Source organism: Tiliqua scincoides, chromosome 5 (assembly GCF_035046505.1).
Source record: "Tiliqua scincoides isolate rTilSci1 chromosome 5, rTilSci1.hap2, whole genome shotgun sequence".
In the NCBI taxonomy this organism is placed as follows: Eukaryota; Metazoa; Chordata; class Lepidosauria; order Squamata; family Scincidae; genus Tiliqua; species Tiliqua scincoides.
Window position 1 is genome coordinate 67,160,538 of NC_089825.1, and position 24,430 is coordinate 67,184,967.

Below are 24,430 nucleotides of genomic sequence, written 5' to 3' on the forward strand. Positions count from 1 at the left end.
TTCCAAATTATAATAAAACCAACAATCTCTTATATGTTCTTTACCATTCTCCAATCTAATTCTCCAATCTGATTACATTTTTTTCTTTAACATAACCACCTAAAAACAATTCATCCACACGCTAACGTTTCCAGCTATTTTTTCTAATTTATTCTAATTCATATATATCAATTTCGTATATATTTATTTTTTAAGTAAATTTAAACCAGTTGTTAACTAAATAAAATCCTCCAATTTTCTTTAACCCTCAGGTTAACCCTGAGGTTTCTTTTTCTTTCTTTCTTTCCATTTTTTCTCCTGTAATAGCTTTAATAATTTATCTCCATAACAGAATCCAATAAGCCCACACTTTCTTGTATAAGGTATTTTCCAATTAACTGGGATATTTCTTCTTCTTGTTCCAATAAACTTTGTATTTTGTGCACCCATGTTACTCTGTCCATCTTCTCTATTTCAATCTCCATCAGCGTCCCCTCTACATCCTGTTGTTTTTCCACTCTTCTAATTTCTGAATCCACTCTTCTGATGATGATTTCATCCCTCACCATCATCTTTTCTGCTTTCTCCTTCTGTTTATCTTCTGTTTTCTTCACATCTTCCAGTTGCTCCTTGCACACATCTATCTGTTGAGAGAGAGTCTTTAAAGAAGTTTGAATCTGCAAGGACCAACTCAACTGCTATCTTCTCATTGTGAGCAATTTTTCCAAATTTTTGAGGATCATTTGAGTCCAAATATCTGGAACAGGCTCCATCTTGCAATTTCTCTCTGATCCACAAGATGTCCACAGCCTATTATTCTCCTTACTTCCACCACATGTTTTTTCAGTCAGGCATTTTTCAAATTTTTCTTACAGATAACAGTGTGATTAATGGAGAAGAACAAAATGAAAGAAACAGCCTCAAGGAGACAAAACTCTTTCAAGTCTAATAAAAATTATGTCCACAAGTAATTCTGGATTTTAGTCCACACACCAAAATATATTTATAATTATAATCCACGACTGATTTATTCCACTACAAAGATAAAGAACACTTTCAACATCCTTAAAAAGTTTCTCATTAATGCCTTCGGTGTATCCAGGGCTTTTAGCTAAATCAGTCAATCAAAGCCGGGGACAATATTAACACATACTTATCTTAAATTTCCAACTTAAACTTTACGCTTCATGCTTTTTCTTCCATATGGTATCTTAGTACGGAGCCAGCAGCTTGATTGCAGACACTGCACCTCCCCCAATACTGTCCCTGCACAGTGGAAAGATCTTATCTCTCCTATAAAGATCTTCAGATGCTCTTCAGACCTGCAGTTTTTGGGGAGAAAACAGACTGTCTCTCAGGAGCCCCTGGAGACATATCTGTTCATCCACTGTTGGCTCCTCCTCCTCCAAGTTCCTATAACTTTTTATTGTTCTCCTTGGTATGCTAGCTGTTAACCTTTGTCTGATGCTTTGGTTCCTAGGTAGCTGAGTGTCAAGGGTTTATCTCTTACTATTTTTATGCTGTTGTCATTGGGCATGAGGCAGCCATAGCTAAGCACCTTTAAGTTTCATTGATTTTAGGAGAAGCGATTTAAGTGTATGAGGGCCCAATCCTATCCAACTTTCCAGCACCAATGCAGCTGCAATACAGCCCCAAGGTAAGGGGACAAATGTTCCCATACCTTGAGTTGGCCTCTTTGACTGCCTTACCCCCACAGGATGCAGCGCATGCCCCATGGGCACAGTTGCAGTGGCATTGGAAAATTGGATAGAATTGGGCCCTCAGTTCCTTTCCCATTGAAATTAATGAGTCTTGACAGTAATTAACTTTGACTGAATTGTTCATGCCCATTGCTTTTATTATCATTTTATTTTTATTTGTATTTTTATTATAGTGTTCACCACTTTGTACACTATAATGGAAAAGTGGGTTGTAAAATGATTGAATTAATGATCCTGATCTAGATTGTCTGGCTTGAGAAATCATCATCAGGGAACCATTATGTTGCACAGTACTTTCTATTGAACAAATAAGCTATGAACCAGAAAGTCCCTCACTCAAACCCCACTTCTATATTGAACTCACTTGATGACCTTAGTCAAGCCACTTTCACCACAGCTCCTACAATCTGCAATATGGGGATAATAAGATTGACCTAACCCTACATACATATTTTCAATCTTTGGAGCACTCTTCTTCTTTGAGTCCCTTGTAGCCCTGCTTCAACAATTGTGAGTTGTAACAAAGTTCTTTTGCCAATGGAACAATGATTAGCATTCATTTTGATTAGGGCCTATTTATTTTCTATACTTCACCATGTTTTTTGGAGCCCCATAGAGCACCATTATAGCAATCCATAGTTTCACCATGTGAAGAGGTAGGCCAGCCCTGTTGCATCATTGGACAGGTAAATATGCACTGGTCTGCCTCGGCCAGCGTGGGGGGTCTGAGCAAGGCTGGGGAAAGGAGGAGAGGGGAGTTCCAGGTTTTGGGAGAAAGTGGGTGACGGGCTGGCCCATGGGCAGCCAGGGCCCGGGGGGTGGAGCCAGAACTTAGGCCAGATCCTAACCCCTGGTGCCAGGCTGCTGAGATCTGTGCCACCTCTTTAGGGCCCCCTATTTGGGCCACTGCCACATTATCCAGAGGAAAGGTAATTGATTCTGCTTGCCCCTGGATGTGCCACAGCCAGCCCCAACCCTGCACTGGATATATTGCAGGCCAGCCAACCTGCCTATTCCACCACAGGATAGGATTGTGCTGTCATTTGTTTAGTTGTGGATTTGTTGAGCTCTCATTCATTTCGGTTATTATTTTGATTTTCTTCAATATTTTCATTTTTGTTTCTCCCTGGTGGCCACTATTTCAACCCCCCCCCCCCCCCCAAAAAAAAATATCCCAGATGTTGCCATCTTCTGGGGCATTGAGAAAAAATGGCAGCCATCAAAATGAGTTTTGCTCTCCCTAGTAACAAGTAAGTCCCTCCTCCTGAGATGTTGAAATAGTTCCGAATGAAACAAATGATATTTGCCTTATTTGGCGTTATTCAGGAGCATTGGCATTTGTATTGTAATTTGTAACAAGTGAAATGAATGAGCTGTATTCAGTTCATTTTTTCATTTATTACAAAATGAATAGCCCTACTATTAAGAAAAGTTTCCAATGATTAAAATGATTTCAAATATTAGAATAAGATAAGATATTCCAGGCTAAGAGTTTGTGGCAATGGCAGATATGGGATCCAAGTTTCCCCCAAATATTTATTGTTATGTAAAGAGGTGTTTAACATCAAAAAATTAACACAGAGAGGATAATTAATGTGCCTGTTTGGTGTTAGTCTTATCAGGCAGTCAAAGGATGAGTTTGGGATTGAAACTTTGATGACATTTTAATATTTTGACCCAGTATTTGCTTCTTGGTTTGCAACTGCATACTTAGCCACAGTTAATATTCTGGACATGCATCTTAGAAATTAAATGGAGAATGGCTATTTTTCCCCATCTTTCCACTTTGAAAGTCATCTGCTAGAAAATGTTAGTGTGATTACATATCTACAAAATTGCAACGCAGTAGTGAACTTATCAGGGTATAACAACGTAGATGCAGTTAAGGCATGAAATAAGAAATATCATGCTCTGGCATCTAAGAGAAGAGGAGCTAACATGTACCACTTTGAATAATCCTTATTTTCTCAAAAGGCAGGTTGTACCGAGAAATAGACAGGCTGAAGAAACAAACCCCTTTTTTAGTGAGAGGTGTTAAAGAGGACATCAGTAAAGTGACTACAGGATATCCAGATGTTTGCTGTTTTCAGTTAGAGCTCTCTTGTAGAGATGAATTGCACAGTGTCCTGCAATTTCTGTGTTATTGTCTGGAGTATGTGGTTAGAGGCCTTTTTAATAACTGTTATCTCTTTACAGCAGTGGTACTCAAAATTTTCTGGCCAGTGGCTCCCTTAAACCCCGTGGCTGTTGGCCATGACTCCCCAACGTGTTCCTGAGGGCTGGAAGTGACATCATTAAACAGGGTGGCCAGAAATATTAACTATATTAAATATATTAAATATTATATTATAATATTATATATATTAAATATATATTAACTATATTAGTATTAATTATATTAATCATATCATTAATTAAATGCAGATCTTAAAAATATATTATTAATCCGCAGCAATATACATGCTTTATAAATGATCAGCTGCTGATCACTGTTGGAGACAGGATGCTGGAGTAGGTAGATTTTGTCTGGTCCAGGAGGACTCATTTTTTTAAACTTTGTAAGCATACCAATAGAATTGTTTTATCAAATTAACTTTGTGAACAACCAGTCTGACCAACATTACACACACACACACACCCCTGTGGACCCCATCCAACTAGTCATTTCTCCCATTCTCCTTGGATAGGATTGAACCCTTTATTAATTTAATGAAATTAAATTTTTCCAGCAGCTGGTGGGGAAAACAAAAATAGAGCATGAAAATATATCAGAGCTGATAAGAGTTTGGTTAGGAAGTTGATTTGTCTCCTATACTAGGAGATGCACAGCTCAAGCCTATGCATGTCTGCTCAGAAGTAAGTCCCATTAGAGTCAATGGGGCTTACTCCCAGGAAAGTGTGGCTAGGATTGGGCTGGCAATCACTTCATCAATGGCTGATAAGTATTCCCTTCAAATAGCAAGATTCATCACTTTAAAAATACAGCCTTTCCTCTTCAGTCAAACAACAAGATTAATAAATCGCTTTAAAAACAGTACCCTTTTTCTGCTCCTGGCCAAGTAAAGTGTGGGCTTGTCTCTCCCCTCCCCCCCCCACCAACTGCATGGAAACAACTTTAAGACCCCTGGTGACTGATAAAATAGGAAGCATTTTATTTGGGGAGGGGGAGGAAAGCGGGAAGGTTTGGAGATCGAAAGGGGGGAGTGGATTGAAAAGAGAGATTTCACTTTGATGAGAAGCAATCCCAGGCTGGGAACTAGGAACCAACCAGACAAGGATCAGCCAGGGTTAAGGACTGCAAGCCGAGCATGCTCGGAAGAGGGTGGGGCGGCAGCAGCCAGTCTCGCAGCTGAACAACTCCCGTTTCTTCTGCTTTAAAAAAAACGCAGACGACGGGCAGAAGACAGGCTCATATTCTGCCCAGGGGTGTGACTGTATCACTGTGAGAGGACATCCCGCGCCTCCCCTTTGAGTTCCTGGCACCGCCCTAAAGAGCCGCGCCTCACAGTTTGAATAACACTGCTTTACAGTATGGCCAGCCCTCTCAGAGCTCATGGCTCTGTTCCTTGAGCCCTCTGTTTTCCTGTCAGCTACCTTTCATCATCAACAATACTCTAGGCCTTTACACTCAATGGAACCTGCTGCATGTGCCCTGCCATTCCCCCCACCCCAGTGAAAGACCTGGGTCAGGCATCCCTGACATCCTAGTGCTCTTGTGGAAGATGTCATGGTATGTGGGATCTCCTGCAGCAGCTGGCACTTTCAGTCATCCTACTAATGGCATTTTCCCCGCTGCTGTATCACAAATGGGGCATTGATGATCAGGTTGCCAAGAAGACCATGGTTATCTTGGACAAGGACATCAATATCACTACGGCAAAAGCATGTCAACTTTAAAGGGACTTGGAGTCCAACATGATAATTCATTATGCATTGATTATTTGAGAACTGTGAGATTACCCACATGTTGCCTGGAAAGGGGCACCAACAGATGTCCTTCTTAACTCATTGGGACTACTCTTTTTGTTAACAGGAAAAGACAGTCCTCCTGTAAGTGACGTTCCAGATGATGCTGATGAACCCATGCCAGTACCAGAAGATCTTTCAACTAGCACAGGAGGACAGCAGAATTCTAGGAACGAGAGAGCTTTGGGTAAGAACACTGATATGGATGTATCTGCTACTGCCAATAGACCTGATGCACTTGAAAGTCTGAGATCTGCCCTCACTTCTGACACAGGCTTTTTGGGTTGTTTTGTTGCTCTTTTGTCTTAATTACAACAAACCTTTTCAGCTTTTAAAGAAAGATCCAGCCAATTATCTAGTTTTCGTGTATGAAATCTACTTTGAAGACTGTCCCCTTTTAGTTCTGTACTCAAACGTTTGCAAGATGGAGATGTGAATGCATGCAACATGTGGTTTTGAGGAAAGGAGTGGGGGATACAGTACAGTACGTATGTGACATTCTTTCCCAGAGCTAAATTGGATAGTTTTTTGAAAATACAATTCTGGTATCTCTAAGCATTGTAACCTAAGCAAATTAAAGTGGGGCCAGTGTCAGAAGTTGGGACCCTGAGTAGGCTGAAGACCACCCATTGAAATCTCTACTGCACCATGAAGCACATGCTATATCCACGGGAAGGGGGAGCAATTGGAAAGGTCTCCTAGAAAGAAGTGAATGTTTGCTCACTTACTCTGGGTAAAGCCTCTACTGCCACCATGGAATTCCTTGGATCTATGCCTGCTGTTTAGTAGGCATAAGTCTGAGGCATGTAATGGCGGTGGTAAGGGAGACAGTTGGAGTTAGGATATTAGCACATGCGAGTGCCACTGATACCTCCCTGATCCACCTCCCTCCTGGGCCCCATTCCACCCTCTCCCCACTTCATTCCACTTTCATCACTGTTGCACTTACTTTTATAGGTCCAGTAGCAGGCCCCCAGCACTGCCACCCAGTGCAGCAGTGCACCTAAAATGGCCATTGCCAGAGACCATTTTATGACAGTGGAACTGTGTTCCACTGTTCAGTCTTCGGCTGTTATGAAACACCAACCCAATCCTAGTTAGAAGTGGGCTGTCAGAAGAGCCGCTAATAATAATTAATGTAGAATAGAAATTACTAATTTATAAATAATATCATTGCTCATTGTTATTCTGAATAATTATTTCAGCACATAAACATCTTATGTGCCTGCAACATCTATGACATTCACATAAGTTGTACCAGTAACTTTGCCTGTGCCAGAGCATCACAAAAGCTCTGCCTTGGGGCATTTGATCTATCATAGCTCACTAACAAATTCAAGTTACAACTTGTTATCAAGTGATGAACAAGAATTTTTGGACCAGCCCAGTACAGTAATGAAATCTGGCTTCAAGAAATCCAGAAGTGTCCTGTCAAATGCCATTCACCACTTTGAAAACGTTTGTAAAATGCGGCACAAAAATCTATTCAACAAATAAGTCAACAAAGGCTTTAAAATGCAGTCACACAAATACTGCATTACCAAATCATGAGAGCCATATTGGATGACCATTTCCTGCTTACTGACTGCTGCCTGGGTGTGTGTGAGTGTATGGACTAATTGGCTGCCATAGTTCCTTTCCACTCTGTGTTTCTATTGATTCTAAGATAAGTAGCAGTGCAAACAAGACAAGGCCTTCTTATCTTGGCAGCTGCAGCACAGCCATGAGGAAACTCTTGCAAAGCAGATGGATGGAGCCGTCACTAGATACATTTTTTTAATCAACAGTGCCCTAGTTTCTTCCCTTCTCTTTCTTGACTTACCACAGGCATCATCAGAGCAAGTTATCTGCTTAAGAATAGTTTGCAGGCAAAGGGAGATTTGCATAATGCATGGTTGGCAGACTTCTTTATTCTGTGGGGCATTGTGTTCTCCTGAGCACCAGTCTCAGGGCTGGAACAATCTGGACCCTTACAGATGTTCACATTCTGTGAATAAAGTTGTCATCACCAATAGTCAGGATTTACACTCAGCTGCTACAAGGTGAGGTCTCTGACTAGTCTGGCCCTACCATTGGCAGGTGAGACTATCCACCTCAGGCAGCAGATTTGAGGGCATTGCTAAAGGACAGCAAAGTACTGATTGTTCCGTTTCTGTTTAATGTTTTTACCATCATGAAGGGTGCACTATGGATTGCGTTAGATCCAAAACAGCCACACACAAGTCTTGTCATTAACTCAGTGGGCATTGCTCAGAATACTTCCTTTCTAAAATGTACATGAAATAACAACGCAATAACAAGTGTCTGGAGTATACATGCAATCTCATGTGTTTCTGACAAAAATTGAAGTAAGAGCCTTTTTTTTTTTTTACCTTGATTAAAATTTGGAAGTACCACTAGGAACTACCAGATAAAATTGCTGCAGGGGTCAGCTGTGGCCCACAGACTGCCAGCTGGCCAACTCTGGTGCAACACATTGTTGCAGTAGTCTACTAAGACTTAAATTTTTATTTAGCCACCTGAGGCATTTAGTTTGGTGTGGGAAAAGTGGGATATAAATTATTTAAATAAATAAATAAATGGGGTGGTGAGAAAGGGGAATGTGATTCATGGTAATTGGCCATAAATATCCACAGGAGAAAGTGCAAGCACTGTAGATACTCAAGTATAAGTCGATTTCACAGATGCTGAAGGCAGGTTTTGAGCCAAAAATCATGGAATTTTCTATGACCCTCAGATAAGTTGGGGGTAAAATTGAGGCCGTAACAGAAAGCAAACAAAAAAAGATATCCAGTTTAGCTTCTTCAAATAGGAAGAGAAGGCACTTAAGGGAATTGTAGTCTGAGTTCTGCCACTTTGGAAGTAATGTACTATATTTCTCACAAAACCTACCATCCCCATAAACTTATGGGGGTTGTAGGCTTTGTGAGAAATATAGTGCATTACTTCTGCTTTCTGTTGCTGCCTCAGAACAGGCTTGCTTCCCCTGAGAAATGTATATTTGCAACTTTGCCATGTGAAGAATCCTCCTTTCTGCCAGAACCAGAACTGTACTGAAATCCTAAAATCCCTTCTTCTGGGATGATCTTATTAATTTCACTGGGATTGCTTCAGTAGAGATTTGGTTTACAGTGGCTACTTAAAACAACATTGTGGGAGTATTCTGGCCCAAAGTTTGCATTTCCATGTCCAACTCATTTTCAGCAGGGGAAAACTGAATACTTTCTTGTTCTCCCAGTGAACTCAACCAGGCTTAAAAGAAGCTGGACTTCAGCTGGATTGTCTCTGAGTAATTTCTGAATAAGTAGGACCAATTCATCAATGAAGTCATTTGAGGCAGTTGCCTCAGTCAGAGGAGATCCACCTCCATCCATCTACTTGTCTTCACTACTCTTCCCCTTTCTGCCCCCCCCATCCTGGATTAGAAAGGGAGAGAGGGATAGAGTAGAAGACAATGCATGGAGAGAGGAGAATGCTCTAGCCCAGGGGTGCCGAAACCTTGGCCTGGGGGCCACTTGCAGCCCTCGTGGGCTCGCAGTCTGGCCCATGGGGAGCACCCAGTCTCCAGTGAACCTCTGGCCTTCTGAAGGCTTGCTGGAGCACGTGCTGGCCTGACGTAATTGCTGTCAGTGTGAGGACGACTGTTCGACCTCTCACCTGAGGTGTGGAACGAGGGCTCCCTCCACTACTTGCTGTTTCATGTCTGTGATGCAGCAGTGGCAGCGAAGGAGAGGCTGGCTTTGCTTTGTGCAAGGCCTTTTATAGTCCTTAAGCTACTGCAAGACCTTCATTCATTCATATAAGTTCCATCTCTAATATATTCATTTATGTAAATTTATTCAAATTGTAAATGTAAATTCATTCTTTTTCTCAGCTCCCCCCCCCCACAGTGTCAGAGAGATGATGTGGCCCTCCTGCCAAAATGTTTGGACACCCCTGCTCTGACCTACCATTCTTTTCCCCTCCACATTTCCTTTTCCAATCTATCCCCCTCTATTAATCCAAGAAATAGGAGGAGCAGAAGCTGTTGCATCTCAGGATAAGAAGGGGGTAGCATTTGGCATGCTCCCTTAGGTACTCGGAAATGTTGAACCAGAACTGAGAATAAGGAGCACAAATGAAGGCCCAATCCTATCTAACTTACCAGAGCAACCGTGAGGTGAGGGAACAAATATTTCCTTACGTAGAGGTAGCCTCCTCTGTGACTGTCCCTCCACAGTAGGATGCAGGACATGCCCCGTTGGCATGGCTGCATCAGTGCTGGAAGGTTGCCCAATCCTATCCAAATTTCCAGTGCTGGTGCAGCTGTGCCAATGGGGCATGCACTTCATCCTGCAGTGGGAAGGTAGTCACAGAGGCCTCCTCAAGGTATGGGAACATTTGTTCTCTTACCTTGGGGCTGTATTGCAGCTGCACCTGTGCTTGAAAGTTGGATATGAGGGTCCCCATGTCACTTAAAGGAGATTAAGAGAAGTCTTCCCCAACTCTTCTCCTTCTGGAGACAGTTCTGAGCATAAGGGTGTGTGATGGGCGGAAACATTGCTTGCTATTTTTTTTTTTCGAGAAACAGTGCCTGTGCTTCCGTGTGTGAGTATAATACCAAGCTTAGAATGTGGGAGTCTACTATGTGGATGCACCATAAGATTGCCATGATAGTTAAATGCAGTTTCCATGTACAGAGGCAGTGCAACAGATATGTAGTGCAAAGGACAAGCAACAGGGGACAGACTTCATGTCCTGCTTTCTGAACTCTTTGGGGGCATCTGGTTGGCTGCTGCAGGCAACAGATGCTGTACTAGAATGGCCTGATCTAACAAATGAAGGCAAAATAAAGGAAGGTGACCTGGAAAGAAAGGGAGCAGAAAGGCAGAGCTGCTAAGGGAGAAGAAAGAGGAAGTGCTCCACCCCAGATTGCAAAACATAATCCTCTTGTTTGAGACAAGAGGCTATTGCTCTAGCTGCTCTCTTGATCACAGCAATGAATATTCAGAATTATCTACCAGTGAGTTACAGCTTCCAACAAACAAACATGTGTGTCAACCTTCCTAAGACTATCCTGATTTAGAATGCAGGTGAGGATGGATGTTTAAAAGCTAATGAAAGAATTACATACCAAGGAGAGGGATTTCAGCCTAGTTTTCTCTCTGATGTGCTAATTTTCAAAGTGCAGAAAAGATATATGCATCTCTCTCTCTGTGCGTGAGTGTGTGCATGTGGGAACCTGCTTTTTGAAAGCATGGAGTAAGCATTCAGTCCTGTGATCCTTCACCTTCATTCAGAAATGGAACTGCCCTAGGAGGGGTGCATCAAGGGCTTCCTCTGTGTGTGTGATTATCACAGCTGCCCTAAATTTCTCAACAGTTTCTTCTCTAGCTGCTCCTGTGTTATATATGGAGATGGGGAGCCAAACCTGAGAACTAAAATGTGGTTTGGGATGCTATATTTCTTTCAAGAGGTGAGGTTATGACTGAAGAGCCCAAGAGCAGAATTCATCCTATGGTGATGTTAATACTCATACAGCACCATCAATGCATGTGGCCCATTACAGCATATGAGATGAAGATCCCTGCCTCAGAGAAGAAGAAGGGAAGGGAAGAAACCAAAGGGGAGGGAAAGAGAGAATGTGTGTAAATACAGTTCATGGGCACATTAATATGTAGATGTAACATCTAAGAAAGGCCTTTTTGCATCTGGAGAAGGCAGTTGTGGAATTAAGCACATGGAAGTAAGGTTTATGGGAGGGGGGTTCTGAAATCCTTCCCAGCAAGCAAGAAAATACAAGTAGCTTCTTGATGCTTGCCACCTCTTTAGTCAATTGGTTCAGCTGCAAAATATGGTGACACTTAAAAAAGTACACATGCACACATACATTTTCCTCTGCATAACTGTTAAGCATGTGGAACTCTGCTATCCTGGGTGCCAGAATCATACCAAGGGCAATGGAAAGGTCCAGTGATGAATGTCGTTAATCTCAAGGGAACAAACAAACATTTTTGAGCCTTATGTGCTCAGTTGGGGAGGAAAAAGGAAGGGCTTTGGCTAAACTGGAGACATGAGAGCGTGTGCTTAGCTGTGTGGCTTTTCAGTTCGGATAGTAAGCCTGCTGATCTTATCTGCAGTGGGAGGAAGTCATCTTTATCTGAGAGGCACATCTCTCCCGTTCAGATAAGTCCCTCTTTAGCTGGGGAGTTAAAATTATCTAGCGGGATCTCTGGCTTAGCAGCAGCAAGTCTCAGGTATGCAGAGCTGTTACAATGAGGAGAGTGATTTTTGCCTGGGAGGGTTTTTTACTAAAGACAGCACCTTACTGGTTCTTCAGGGAGGGCTTGGTGAGTGAAACAGCATCTGTGTAGGAAAGCTGGATGAATCCAACTCCAAGCCTTAGCTCTCTTTAACATGGGAGAGATTTAGCACCACTATTTTCCCATGATGTTTCCCAGGAGAAACTGGCAACATTATTCATGTTTCAGATCACCAGCTAGTGTTCCACTTCTTGAGTTTGATAAGGGAAAATAAATTGTTTAAAGTGCAACATCATTTTCCTGCTGTGCTTTCCTCAAACCATTCTACTTAGGTGAACAAAAGCAGCTGCAGAAATTCTGTATTATTATTATTATTATTATTCTAAAAATGTCCCCAAGCATGTCCCCAAGCAATATAAGGAGACAATGTGACAAATTGTCTCAGGACAATGTGAGACAAAGAAAATGAAATGAGTTGAAAAGAAAAGTTGAATTATGAGAAAATTGGTGCGAACATACCCCATTTCTCCCCTTTTAGGATAGGGTCTCTTGCCTTAAAGCAGTGGTTCCCAAACTGGGAGCCAGGAGTCCCTGTGGAAATCAGCCAGGGGAGCTGCGGAATCCTCATGAAAAACCCACCACCCTTTAAAATGCATAAGACTGTAGCACTAATGGGCAGCTGCAGCCAATGGCCCAATAAATCAAGGAAGCCACCAGTTCAGAAGTTGGGGAACCACTGCCTTACAGTATCAACAACTTGAGAACCTATCCATCCCCACACTTACCATTCAAAGTGTCCTTCAGTCTACTAGTTTGCTAGTTCATTTTTGGTCCTGTGAGATAACACAGTTGATGATGTTGATGATGAACTGAAAAGATGCGCTTTGAATATACTGTATTTGAAGAAGTGTTCCACCTGTGTTGCAATGGCTTTAAAGGGAGCTATCCATTTTATCCCACTTCATTATTTAACAGGATTCTGTATACGCAACATCTCCATTTTGTAAGGATAAGAGCTCTGCTTGTATTTTCAGTTTGAAAGAGGGCCAGGATTGCATGGCAGTGAATCTTGAGCGAAATAAATAAATTCCCAAGAACTGGGACAGGAAATTCTTCGATGTAGAAACTTTTCATGAAGATGCAAGACCATTTTGAAAGAGCACAAAATTGCTTAACACTACCCCGAAAGAGAAAACCTGTATGATACAATGTATTTTCATGTTTTCCCATCTTGAGAGAAACTATGAAAAAACAGATTGTTGTTTTTTTTAATTTAAAAGCAGTGGACTATGGTGTTGAAGCAACAGGTTTTAACTTTTCCCCCTGTGCCATTTTCCTGATTGAAATCCTCACTCTCACCCCTGCTTTTGCATTAATACGTAGAAGAAACCATGCCTCTGTTTTCTTCTAGGTTTCATGGCACAGTGGCATCACATCAGTAGATTGTTGCCACCCAAAAGGTTTTTCCTCAGAGCTGAAATTGAGGAAGGGCTGGGGAGAACCGTGCACTAGGACTTCTCCAGTTGCAGAAGTGGTGACATCCACATGAGTGCTTAGGTATCACATTTTTTTCCCAAAGACCTTATCAGAGAAGAAGCATCAGGCTCAGCAGGAAGCAGACTGAGATATTGCCTAGGGCAGTGGTTCTCACACATTTAGCACTGGGACCCACTTTTTAGAATGAGAATCTGTCAGGACCCACTGGAAGTGATGTCACGACCAGAAGTGACATCATCAAGCAGGAGAATTTTTAACAATCCTCAGCTGCAATCTTACCCACACTTACCCAGGAGTAAGTCCCATTGACTATCATTATATTAAAAGAGTATGCATAGTAGCTTGTTAAAAGTACAGGTCTGTAATATTTCCCCCAATACAGTCACATACCAAGATAGCATCAAGTCTACTATATTAAAAATAAAATATTGAAATGAATGGGGACCCACCTGGAATTGGCTCGTGACCCACCTAGTGGGTCCCAACCCACAGTTTGAGAAACACTGATCTCGGGGCTTTTGATACTGTCTAGGGCTAGGCCATTGTCATTCTCACGGGATACCTGAGATACAGTATGTATTGCATGTTATGTTAAGTCTACAATCACATGCAAATTTTACCTGGGAGTAACTTCTTTTGAACTCAGTGGGAGTTACTTCTGAAAAAACATGCCTAATGCTATAATACAACTCTTACATTTATGTGAGATGTTTTTGTGTCCAGTTTTTCAGTTTTTATATATTTGTTTTAAACTGTTGCAATCCTTTCTAAGAGTTTGAAATGAAATGAGCTACTTTTTTAAATTCTTCTTCTTCAAGTCGTATTCGGTTGGGTCCGACTTTCAGCGATCCTATGGACTAAGTGGTGCCAAGGTTTTTGGTCTTGGACCATTTCTTTCACTTGCTCTATGTTCTGATTAATGTCAGCCTTGATGGTGTCCAGCCTTCTTGTTCTTTGACGACCTGGCTTTCTTTTTCCACCAACCATTCCAAGCGTAATTGCTTTATCCATTGAATTTGTTTGCATGACATGGTCAAAATAGGCAAGCTGTTGTTTGGTGAGTCTTCCTTCCAAGAACATGTCCAGTTTAACTTGCTCTAGGTCACTTGTTGGTGACTTTCGCTGTCCATGGAATATGCAAGATTCTTCTCCAACATCATAGCTTAATTGAGTCAATTTTCCTTCTATTTGCTTTTTTCGTTGTCCAACTTTCACAGCCATGGGTGACGATGGTGAACGCAATAGTTCGGACTAATCTGCATTCGGTATTTAAGCTTATGTCCTTGCTTTTCCATTCTTAAATACTGTATAGTAAATGTCAAAGTACAAATCAGTGGCAGTAGAAGAAAACACTTGAGCGAAGACATTTAAAGTAGATTCATCATTGTTGAACGTGGTTGTGGGTAGTGTTGTGACAAGCTTCTGCACTTCAAAAAGTTCCACTATATTACTGGCTGCAAAAGAACTCCAGAACATCACAACACCTGACCCATAAGGGGAACTTGGAATGCCAAGGCACAGGATACAGGTCCGTGACTCTCCACTGTCATCTCCTTCCACTGCTACAGCAGAGAGTATATACAAAATGACCTCTCTTTTCAACCCACCTCAGCAAATTTCTGCTCCACCTCTTTGCCTCAGAAAGTCTGTTCAGGCACACACTGGGGAAAAGCTGCTGGCCTGATTAGAGATGGTTGAGGCTCTTGCTTCTTTCAAGTACAGTATACAGATGTTAAGCTAGGAAGGAAGGTGGGGGTCAGTGAAGAGCAACTCCAGTCTGCATTTGGTAAGCTTCTTTGATCACTTTTTGTCTGTGCAGATCTTGCTCATGGGTTATTTTCCCATTTCAGTAATCAATGGTTCTGTCTGGGTTGAGAGTTTCTTCAGTTGTGTACTTTCTTCTCTCCCACATCTCACATGCAAGAGAGGAGAAGCATGAAAGCTTTTGCTTTCACTTTATATCAACTACACTTCCACAGGGAACTTTGGCTTTCTAACTGACTAGAGTTTGGGCAAGCCAGGATGCAGTGTGAAGTTTCAGGACAGAAAAAAGATGAAATGGCCTTTCCACCATTCAGAATTGCCATCTCCCTTTTATTCATAGTAATAAAATGCTTAGGCTGGCAGCCACCCCAAAGTTTGCCAGTGTCGAACTGACCCTTTCTGCTTCAGGTTTTGTTGGCAGAAAGCAACTGAAGCAATGAGAAGACAGGTTTTGCTTGCTTTGTATTGAAGGTTTGGCTGTTTCTCTCAAAGGACTCAAGAGATCTGAAACAATTTTGCTGATAGATCTTGAGAGCGTTAGATAGAGCATGTTTGTATTGTACAACACAACTTCATATATACGGTGGTCAGAAAGAGAAGAAGAATAAAAAGACTTACTAAGACTTACTAAGACTAAGGGTGCAATCCTGACCCGGGATTGGGTGGCACAAGTTCCTTGCGCCAGCCCAGGAGGGTTGCAAATGTGCCATAAGGCATGTTTGCGCCTCCTCAAGGGGAAGCTGGGCCGGTGCTCTGAGATAAGCCACCGTGCCAGTTTCCTCTCAGATGCTTGCGCTGGCCTGGCTGGGCTGACGCAAGCAGAAAATGTAGGCAGGGAGGAGGCGGGAGGGAGGTGTTCCTGGGTGGGGGGAGGGCTGGTGGTGGGCAGCCTCGGGGGCAGGCAGACTGGGAGCAGGAGGCAGGGCTGGGATCCAGCAATTAGCTTGGATCCCAAATCCTGTTCCCAGAGAGAACGGAGCGACTTCAAGCCGTTCCTCTCTCCTTGGACTTGTCTGAGGATTCCCTTAGGGGCCAGCAGCCCTTACCGGAAGTAAGGGGAAATGTTTCCCCTTACTTCTGGCTGAACTGCTTATGGCCACTATCCTGTGCTGGCTTGCCTGTTCCAGTGCAAGATAGGATTGCTCCCTAAGTCTGTTGGTCATTATAGTGTGGTAAGGATGAGGTGAACATCTGTACAACATTTTTATTATTATTCCCTTAATGCCTTAGGGTTGCCAACTATTTAACTGGTCCTCCTCCTGTATCCTGCATCCCTGACATGCCAAAATGTTGCACGTAAAGATTGTCACTTGTCTCATGTCAGGAGAAAAGTCACCAGCTTAATTACTTCAGGTCAGGCTGCTAATAAAGGCACAGGAGGAGGCCAATAAGAAGAATTTGCCAGGGACATCTTAGGCTGCAGTCCCATATGTACTTTCACTGGGAGTAAACCCCATAGACACGCATAGGATTGTGCTGTTAGTAATTTTATCACTGAGGTGAGGTTTGAACTAGGGACTTTCTGGTTCACAGTCATCCACTATGCCAGGGGTGTCATACATGTTGTTTCATAAAGTGGGCCAAATAGTATTCATGGTGCCTGCTGAGGGCCAGAAGTGATGTCACTAAGCAGGAAGTGACATCATTAAGCAGATGATGACCATAAATAAATAATTTTTCTCATTTAGGAACTCATTAGCTGCAAACAACAAAAGAGAAAATATGCAAATCTTAATCGTATTTTCAAGATATGAGAGAGTGCAATTATCACACAGAGTGCACTTTTAGCAGTGAAAACTCAGCACAGCTCAGCAGCTGAGAGCAGCTGATGGTGATACTGGAAGAGTTTAGTTATAATGTGGACCAGATAAAGAGCTTCTGTGAGCTGCATCCACCCCATGGGCCTTATGTTTTACTTCCCGCACTATGCTATACTATTGTAGGTGCCCAAACTGACTTGTTAAACACCACAGGACTACTACAGGGACGTGATTGTATTAGCCATTTACTTCAAGCATACTTAATTTTCTGTTGAAAGGTACCGTATTTTTCACTCCATAAGACGCACTTGACCATAAGACGCACCTAGTTTTTAGAGGAGGAAAACAGGAAAAAAAATATTCTGAACCAAATAGTGTAATAAAATATTTAATAAACTATAACAGAATAACATTTGAACCATGTAAAGTGAACAGCAGTCAACAGTGGCATTAAGAACAATTATCACTGTCATTAACAAATGGAGAGACTTAAAGGTTTGAGTACTCTAGTTTTCTGGAAACCCCAAGAACTCATCATCGCTAGAGTCAGAATTTATGAAGCTCACAAAAGCAGGTGCACACAAATAGGGGATCAGATTATCTTTCTGCTACAATGATGTTCTGCCAAATTCCAATCCACTGGGCCTCGTGCCCGCTTAAGGCTGATCAGTCCCCCTTGTGCAACTCACCAGTGCAGCAAGCAAAAGTGAGTCCAGTTCCAGTCCACAGATGCCAAGTAAATCAGTCCCATCAATCAGAGTTGCCAAATCAGAGCCAGTAAGCCAAATTACAGTCCAAGGTCAGATTCCAGGTAGGTTAGTCAAATCCTTCAGGGTATCCAAGTCCAGTCACAATCCACAGTCAGATTCCAAATTCAATAAACCCAGTCAGTCTCCTCTCCAACCTGCACTCCTTCAAAACCCACCAACCCTTTCTGCCTCAGGTACTCCTTATATCCCTGAGGGCCCTATTGCCTTGCAGTGGCTGCAGCTGTGCAGCACACTCTGCTGGATGCCCAGGCCTTACCTTTAAAGGGGCCACTGCTGACACCACATCTACCTCCTCGCCAGTTCTTCCGTGATTCCAATACAAATTAACAAGTGGAAAGTCCAACCATAACTTGAATTCTCAAGACACAACAAACCTCTGGATTTATGGTGATTTACCTGGGGCTTGTGCAATAAGCAAACACTGGCATTCTGACCAAGGAGACAGTTTTTTCTTTGTGATGGGGGGGGGGGGGCTTACATTCAGATGCTGGATGAGGTGAGTGAAAGCGCCCCTCCCCTGCTGTGTGAGTGTGTGGGGGGCGGCAGAGCATCTGTGTGTGTAAGAGAAGGGGGCAGCCTGTGTGTGAGAGAGAGGGGGGGAAGTGTTTGTGTTGCAGAGAAGTTGTGATGCTCCAGGCTTGGGGTGGGGGGAAAGAGAGGCTGTGATGCTCCAGGCTTGGGGGGGGAAGAGTCTGTGATGCTCTAGGCTTGGGGGGGGGAAGCAAGAGTCTGTGATGCTCCAGGCTTGGGGGGGGAAGAGAGAAGCTGTGATGCTCCAGGCTTGGGGGGGGGAAGAGTCTGTGATGCTCTAGGCTTGGGGGGGGAGCAAGAGTCTGTGATGCTCCAGGCTTGGGGGGGGAAGAGAGAAGCTGTGATGCTCCAGGTTTGGGGGGAGAAAGGATGTGATGCTCCAGGCTTGGGGTGGGGGGAAAGAGAGGCTGTGATGCTCCAGGCTTGGGGGGGGGCGAGAGAGAGGCTTTCCTGGGAGTAAGCCCCCCTGACTCTAATGGGACTTACTTCAGAGTAGGCATGCACAGGATTGGGCAGCGAGACTGCCACCCCACCCACGCTTTCCTGGGGGTGAGCCCCAGTGACTCTGAGACTTACTTCTGAGTAGACACACCGGCTTGGGTTCCCTCCAGCGCTGCCACAGTCCACGCGGGCACTGAGGGAAGGCAGGAGCCCCCCAGCCAGCTCAGCCTCTGACTGCCCAGGGAAGCCGAGCAGAGCAGAGCGAGAGGGCAGGGGGCGGGGCCAGGGCGGAGGTTTTGTTTTGTTTTTTTTTTTGTTTTGGCAGTATTCGCTCCATAAGACGCACACACTTCCCCCCCCCCACTTTTTGGGGCGGAAAAAGTGTGTCTTATGGAGCGAAAAATACGGTAGTTTAGGAATAATATAAACAGGAGATTCAGAACCACTGCACATCTCAGTTATCAGGAGCTTTCTGCAGAAAGTCAAACTGGCAATTTGTGTGTGGGGAGGGAGGGGAAGAGTTGAGCTTGTGCCTTTGACTGGCATTGTCATCCATGTATTGACCACTGGGTAGATGGGACTCGTCAGCCTGGGAAGGCAGCTCATCTGAGAGAAGGAAAACTCTGATCTCAAACCTCCACTGCCTTGTGGCTACATCCAGTTATGGAAAAGGCTTCAGGATTCAACCTCGAGGCAAATCTGGAGCCGGAGTCCCTGAGGCAGTTCATGGCTGAACACAGTCACATTCTGGCAACTCCTGCGATGCCGCTGGAACCAACCGTATTGGCCTCTGCCTTTCCATTGGACCATTTCAGCGACGTGGAGAGGGGGGATTTGCTGCATGGGTAACAGCCTATCCTCCATACCTACTTTACCCAGGCTTCGCGCACTGGAGAGGACACTCTGTTCCAGAACCACCATTCAGAGCGTGACACCATAGTCTTCTGAGACTGAAGGATGCCAAAATTGACCATACTTTAGGCATAGGTTCTCAATGCATTTTCTATACCATCCGTGGATACATGTTATTATCACCTGTTCCTCGCCACTGCAGGTTGGGATAGGTCACATAGGCCACTGTGCAGTTGTTACAATCAGTGTATGGAGAGCAGGGCCAGCAGGTGCGTTCCTGGGTCCCCTCCCCCCAGTACACATATTCCTACTCAGTTTGAGCATCTGCACAAAAGTTGAGATGCATATCATGGATACACTACTGTTGCTACAGTAAGGTCTCTTTATTCTTAGACATGGGGTGGAGGGGTTGGAACGATGACATTTAAATACTGTATATATTCGTTATGATATTTTTATGATGCAGATGTACTGCATTTTACAAATTGCTGTGAGTAAAGTTTTTGGAAAAAAGGAACATGGAGAGTGTTGCTGTCTTTTGGCCCACACAACAGCCTAGAAATAAAATTAAGACATGTTAATTCATGAGAAGATTTGGTTGGCTTTGGGAGGCCATCAAACACAGAAAGAATGGAATAACAAAGATAATAAGGTATTATCTGAGCCTGCAACACGTTTTCTTAATTTTCCTTCTGTGTTGGTGGTAGATCCTAGTGAAATTGGTATTCTGTCTTGGGCTTTAGATTGAGACAAGATGGATTGAGACAAAATTATTTGAGGGGGGAAAGGAGTGTCACATTGTTGGTTCTTTAATGAAACCCAAGAGTATTGTATTTCTGTTGTTCACCACAGCAACTACTATAAGAGTTGTTCATATGATCCCCAATTTTTACCTTGAGGGCAAAGGCCTTTTATTTATTTTATAACATAGGATGTTTTTCTATTAAAACATTACCCAGAGCAGGTGGCTATTTTGTCTCCCTTCAGATCCTATTATGTTTATTGATAAATTTGTGTTGCACTCATTGAAACTATAGTCTTTTCTTGCCAAACAGCTATTCTCTGTTTTTCAGTACAGTGCCTTGTATGCTAATGGGAGAATCCGTTTCCTCTTTGAATTCATCCCTTCATATTCACAAAGCTGTGCCCCACTCACTCTCCAGCCCAGTAACATAGCTGGGGGGGGCTCCTCAGGACTAAGTTTTGCAGGGCACCTCAACACGTCATGTAAGCTACCCCACCTTCTTGCCGTTGGAGGCATTCCTGGCAGCAAGAGCAAAGCGAAGGAGACACCTCCATTTGGCTCTCGCCACCAAGAATTGCTCTGATGGCATGGGGGAGGGGTAGCTTGCATAGCACATTGGAGAAGCCCTGCAAAACATAATGCTATGCCCCCCTGTAGCTATGCTACTGCTCCAGCCCCCGCTTGTGTATACAAAGCCTCAGATAGAGTAGGAACTGTATTGTGCCCTAAATGTGTTGATATAAACTTATTTTTAAATGTTGAATTTTCCAGATTGAATTGAACCAGTAAGATATTTACTACACCAGCCCTGTTGAAGGGAATTGCTATTAAGCAACAGCACTGTTGTATTTCATTACTGTATTACTGTGGTCTTATGTAGGTCCCATTTATTTCAGTGAGTCTTGTGGTAGAGATCTTCCAGTGGAATTTGCCTTTAGTTATTGGTAGATGTCTGTCCTAAGCATGTTCAGGCAGTCCTGACAGCAGATGCGTATGGAATTTTGCATGTTAAAAAGTCCCCCAAATTATGTAATTAGAGTAAGGCTGAAATCCTAACCCAACTCTCCAGCATCGACAAAAGGGCAATTCAGCTCCTAGGTAAGGGAACAAACAAAGGGGCATAGCTATGCCAGTGCTGGAAAGGATTGCGCCCTAAATTATGCAAAGTCTGTAAATATTGTATAAACTCCCATTAATTTGCACAATTTGTTCTGGTAGGACTTTTTCACAGAATTTGGAATGTTTTGTTTATTATCATGCGTTAGAGAAGAGAGATTGGGGCCCAAATCCTAGCCAACTTTCCAGCACTGTCACAGCTGTGCCATTGGGGGATGTGCTGCATCCTACAGTTGGGTGGCAGTCATGGAAGCCTCCTCAAGGTACGGTAATGCTTGTTCCCTTACCTCAGAGCTGCATTGCTCTTACCTTGCTGCTGGAACATTGGTTAGGATTGTGCCATGGGACACATAATGCTGTAGGAGTAAAGCTGCCTGTGAATAAACATGTAGGGTTAAAGAAACAGGGAATAAGAATGCGAAGGGAAGGCCCTGGAACAGGAATCTATAGAGCAGCTATATATTACTGCCGGGGTCCCTGCAATATGCAACAAACACAGCCCCATAATGAATGGTATATCACTAGCATTTGATATAACACTTCCCATTAAAAACTCTAATATGGCTCTCAACCAACTGGATAATTTTCTAAGGAACATTCCACTAACTTACAATTAAGGGTGCAATCCTAACCCACTTTCCAGCACTGGCATAGCTGTGCCAGTGGGGCATGTGCTGCATCCTGCAGTTGGGGGGCAGTCATGGAAGCCTCCTCAAGGTAAGGCAATGTTTGTTCCCTTACCTTGGAGTTGCATTGCCTTTATGTCAGTGCTGCAAAGTTGGTCAGGATTGCGGCCTTAGTGAATTAATAATTCTCCAACAAAGAAATTACTGCAAACTAAGGCTACAACTGTGTACACCAGGGCTGTCAAATTTGTTTCATACAGAGGGGCTAAAGTTAGCATTCATGACACCTACTGAGGGCCAAAAGTGACATCATGAAGTAGATGACTGTCAGAAATAAATACTTGGTTCTCACATAGAAACTCATTAGCTGCAAATGACAGAAGAGAAAATGTGTAAATATTGTTCATATTTTCAAGATATGAGAGATCAAGCTGGGAGAGCCCAATCATAATGGGAGACGGATAAATTGCTTCCAGGGGCTGCATTTGGCCTTCAGGCCTTATGTTTGACACCCCTGGTGTGCACATTTTCCTGAGAATAAGCCCCATTGATCACAATGGGACTTACTTTTGAGTAGATGTGCATAGGATTGCACTGTGACTTATAGATGTGTGTTACATGCCAAAATGCAACTCTTTACTTGGGTGAATTTCTCAAATCCATAGAAGAGCACATTTACATCACCTGGTCACTAATACCGTCCCGTCTCCCACAAGCCAAACAACTCAGTCAAGGCCACAGTGTGCCTCAAAGCAGAAAGCAGGTACTCTGCAGGAAAAAGTACCTGCTAAACAAACATCTTCTGATGACGTGGGCCCTGGACTCCTAGAAAACCCCATTCTTCCTGTGTGAATGTGAATGTTAGCTGTGTTAAATTCAGTCTTCCTCCTTTTTTTTTTTACCTTCAATACTTAGATTCTCAGATACTTGCGCACTTCCTGAGAACAGAGTGATCCACACATTTTGGGCTGTGGCTTTGCTTAGGTAATGTTTTTCATATTGAGACGCTGGATGGGAGAGATCTTCAGATAGGCTTGGGGAACGCTAGCAAATCACACATTTACACATCAGCGGCAGCCAGCAGCAGTTGCACAAGGCATGCAGGGAAGGTTTGCCACAATGCACTGTGGTGCTAAAGAGACCTAGCACAGTAGCAAGGCCAGCAAGTAGCAAGAGAAATCCATTTCCTCCTTTTTTGTTTCATTACCCTGGATCACTACTTTATTTCTAGTTCAGTAGTTTTCAAATGTCCTACTCTCAAGTAACCCTTTCCATTGTGGATCGGTTCATGCGCTTGCCTGTTCTTATGGTGTAGTAATGGTTGCATGTGCCCCACACAGGCGATGAGAATCTCATGCACATGGATGTATATGAGTAGGCTCAATTTACTTGTAATCCTTTGCCAACTAAAAAGGGGAAGCCCTCATAGGGGATAAGGGAAAAAATCTATCCATGGCTGTTAGCCGTGTTTCCTAAATGCATCCTTGCATTACACACTGTTAATCTAGACAGTTGTGAGCTGATGGGGGAGAGGTAGGCCGACAGGGGGGCCACTGATATTGCTGGACTAAACCTTCAAAAACCATGATTTCCCCTTCATCTTAACTCAGCTTGTTATTGCCCTTAAGTGAAAGAAATGGAAAGAAACATAAGAACAATGATATAGTTGGGCTTGTTTCCAAAAATAGCCATATCTTTATTTTTCACATCCTACCATCTTCACCTCTTGCTGGTTAAAGTAATGGCTTCTTCTCTGTGGATACCCCCAATCCCCCAAAGTTTTATATTTTGGAATTCAAGGTTTAAAAAAAAAGCAAAAAAAAAAAAGCCTTAGTGTGAGATCCCAAAAAGCTGCTCCCAGTTGGAGGTGATAGCTCTAGGCTCAATGATGAAATGGTTTGACTTTTATGAATGGCAGTTTCATATCTTCATTTTTTCTTTATGTGTTACAAAGAAAAATCCTGATTTCTTCGTGTCGGCCATGAACAGAATTTAAAAGGGAAGATCAATTGACACTTATGAAAATTCATCTGAAACAGATGTCCAAGTACTGTCAAGTCACTGAGAGGAAGAAAGTTACCAGCACTGTTATTTTGGGGGATACAGCTGGAAGTGGTGGAGGAAGCAGCTAGCCAACTGAGGAAGCATGTATGGAGCCTGAACCAGATGGTCTATAATCTTAGAGTTAGGTGTTATACCCAGGTCTCAGTTGGGACCTTTTCAGAACAGGCCACCAACCTTTGTCATAGTGAAATTACCCAAGAAGCAAAACTTTACCCCCAATATATAAATTAAAAATAAAACAGAAATAGCACTTCCATTAGCAGATAAATGTAAACAAATATGTATAAATCCCTCTTCAGGTATGAAAACCCCCAAAGCTTTTTGCACAAAGATATTTCACACCAGGGGGATAAAAT

The 24,430-nt window shown here is 43.1% G+C and overlaps 1 protein-coding gene across 8 annotated transcripts in view; it reads left to right on the plus strand.

Moving 5' to 3' along the window:
* IKZF1 (IKAROS family zinc finger 1) overlaps positions 1 to 24,430 on the plus strand; it is an 89,386-nt gene that overhangs the window by 27,802 nt on the left and 37,154 nt on the right. For all 8 annotated transcript variants that reach the window (XR_010794514.1, XM_066627722.1, XM_066627723.1 and 5 more), the window contains exon 3: positions 5,734 to 5,853. Coding sequence is in view for 7 of the 8 variants with exons in the window: in XM_066627722.1 (XP_066483819.1) it covers positions 5,734 to 5,853 (120 nt within the window). In the remaining variant the exon portion in view is untranslated. The remainder of the gene's footprint in view (positions 1 to 5,733; positions 5,854 to 24,430) is intronic.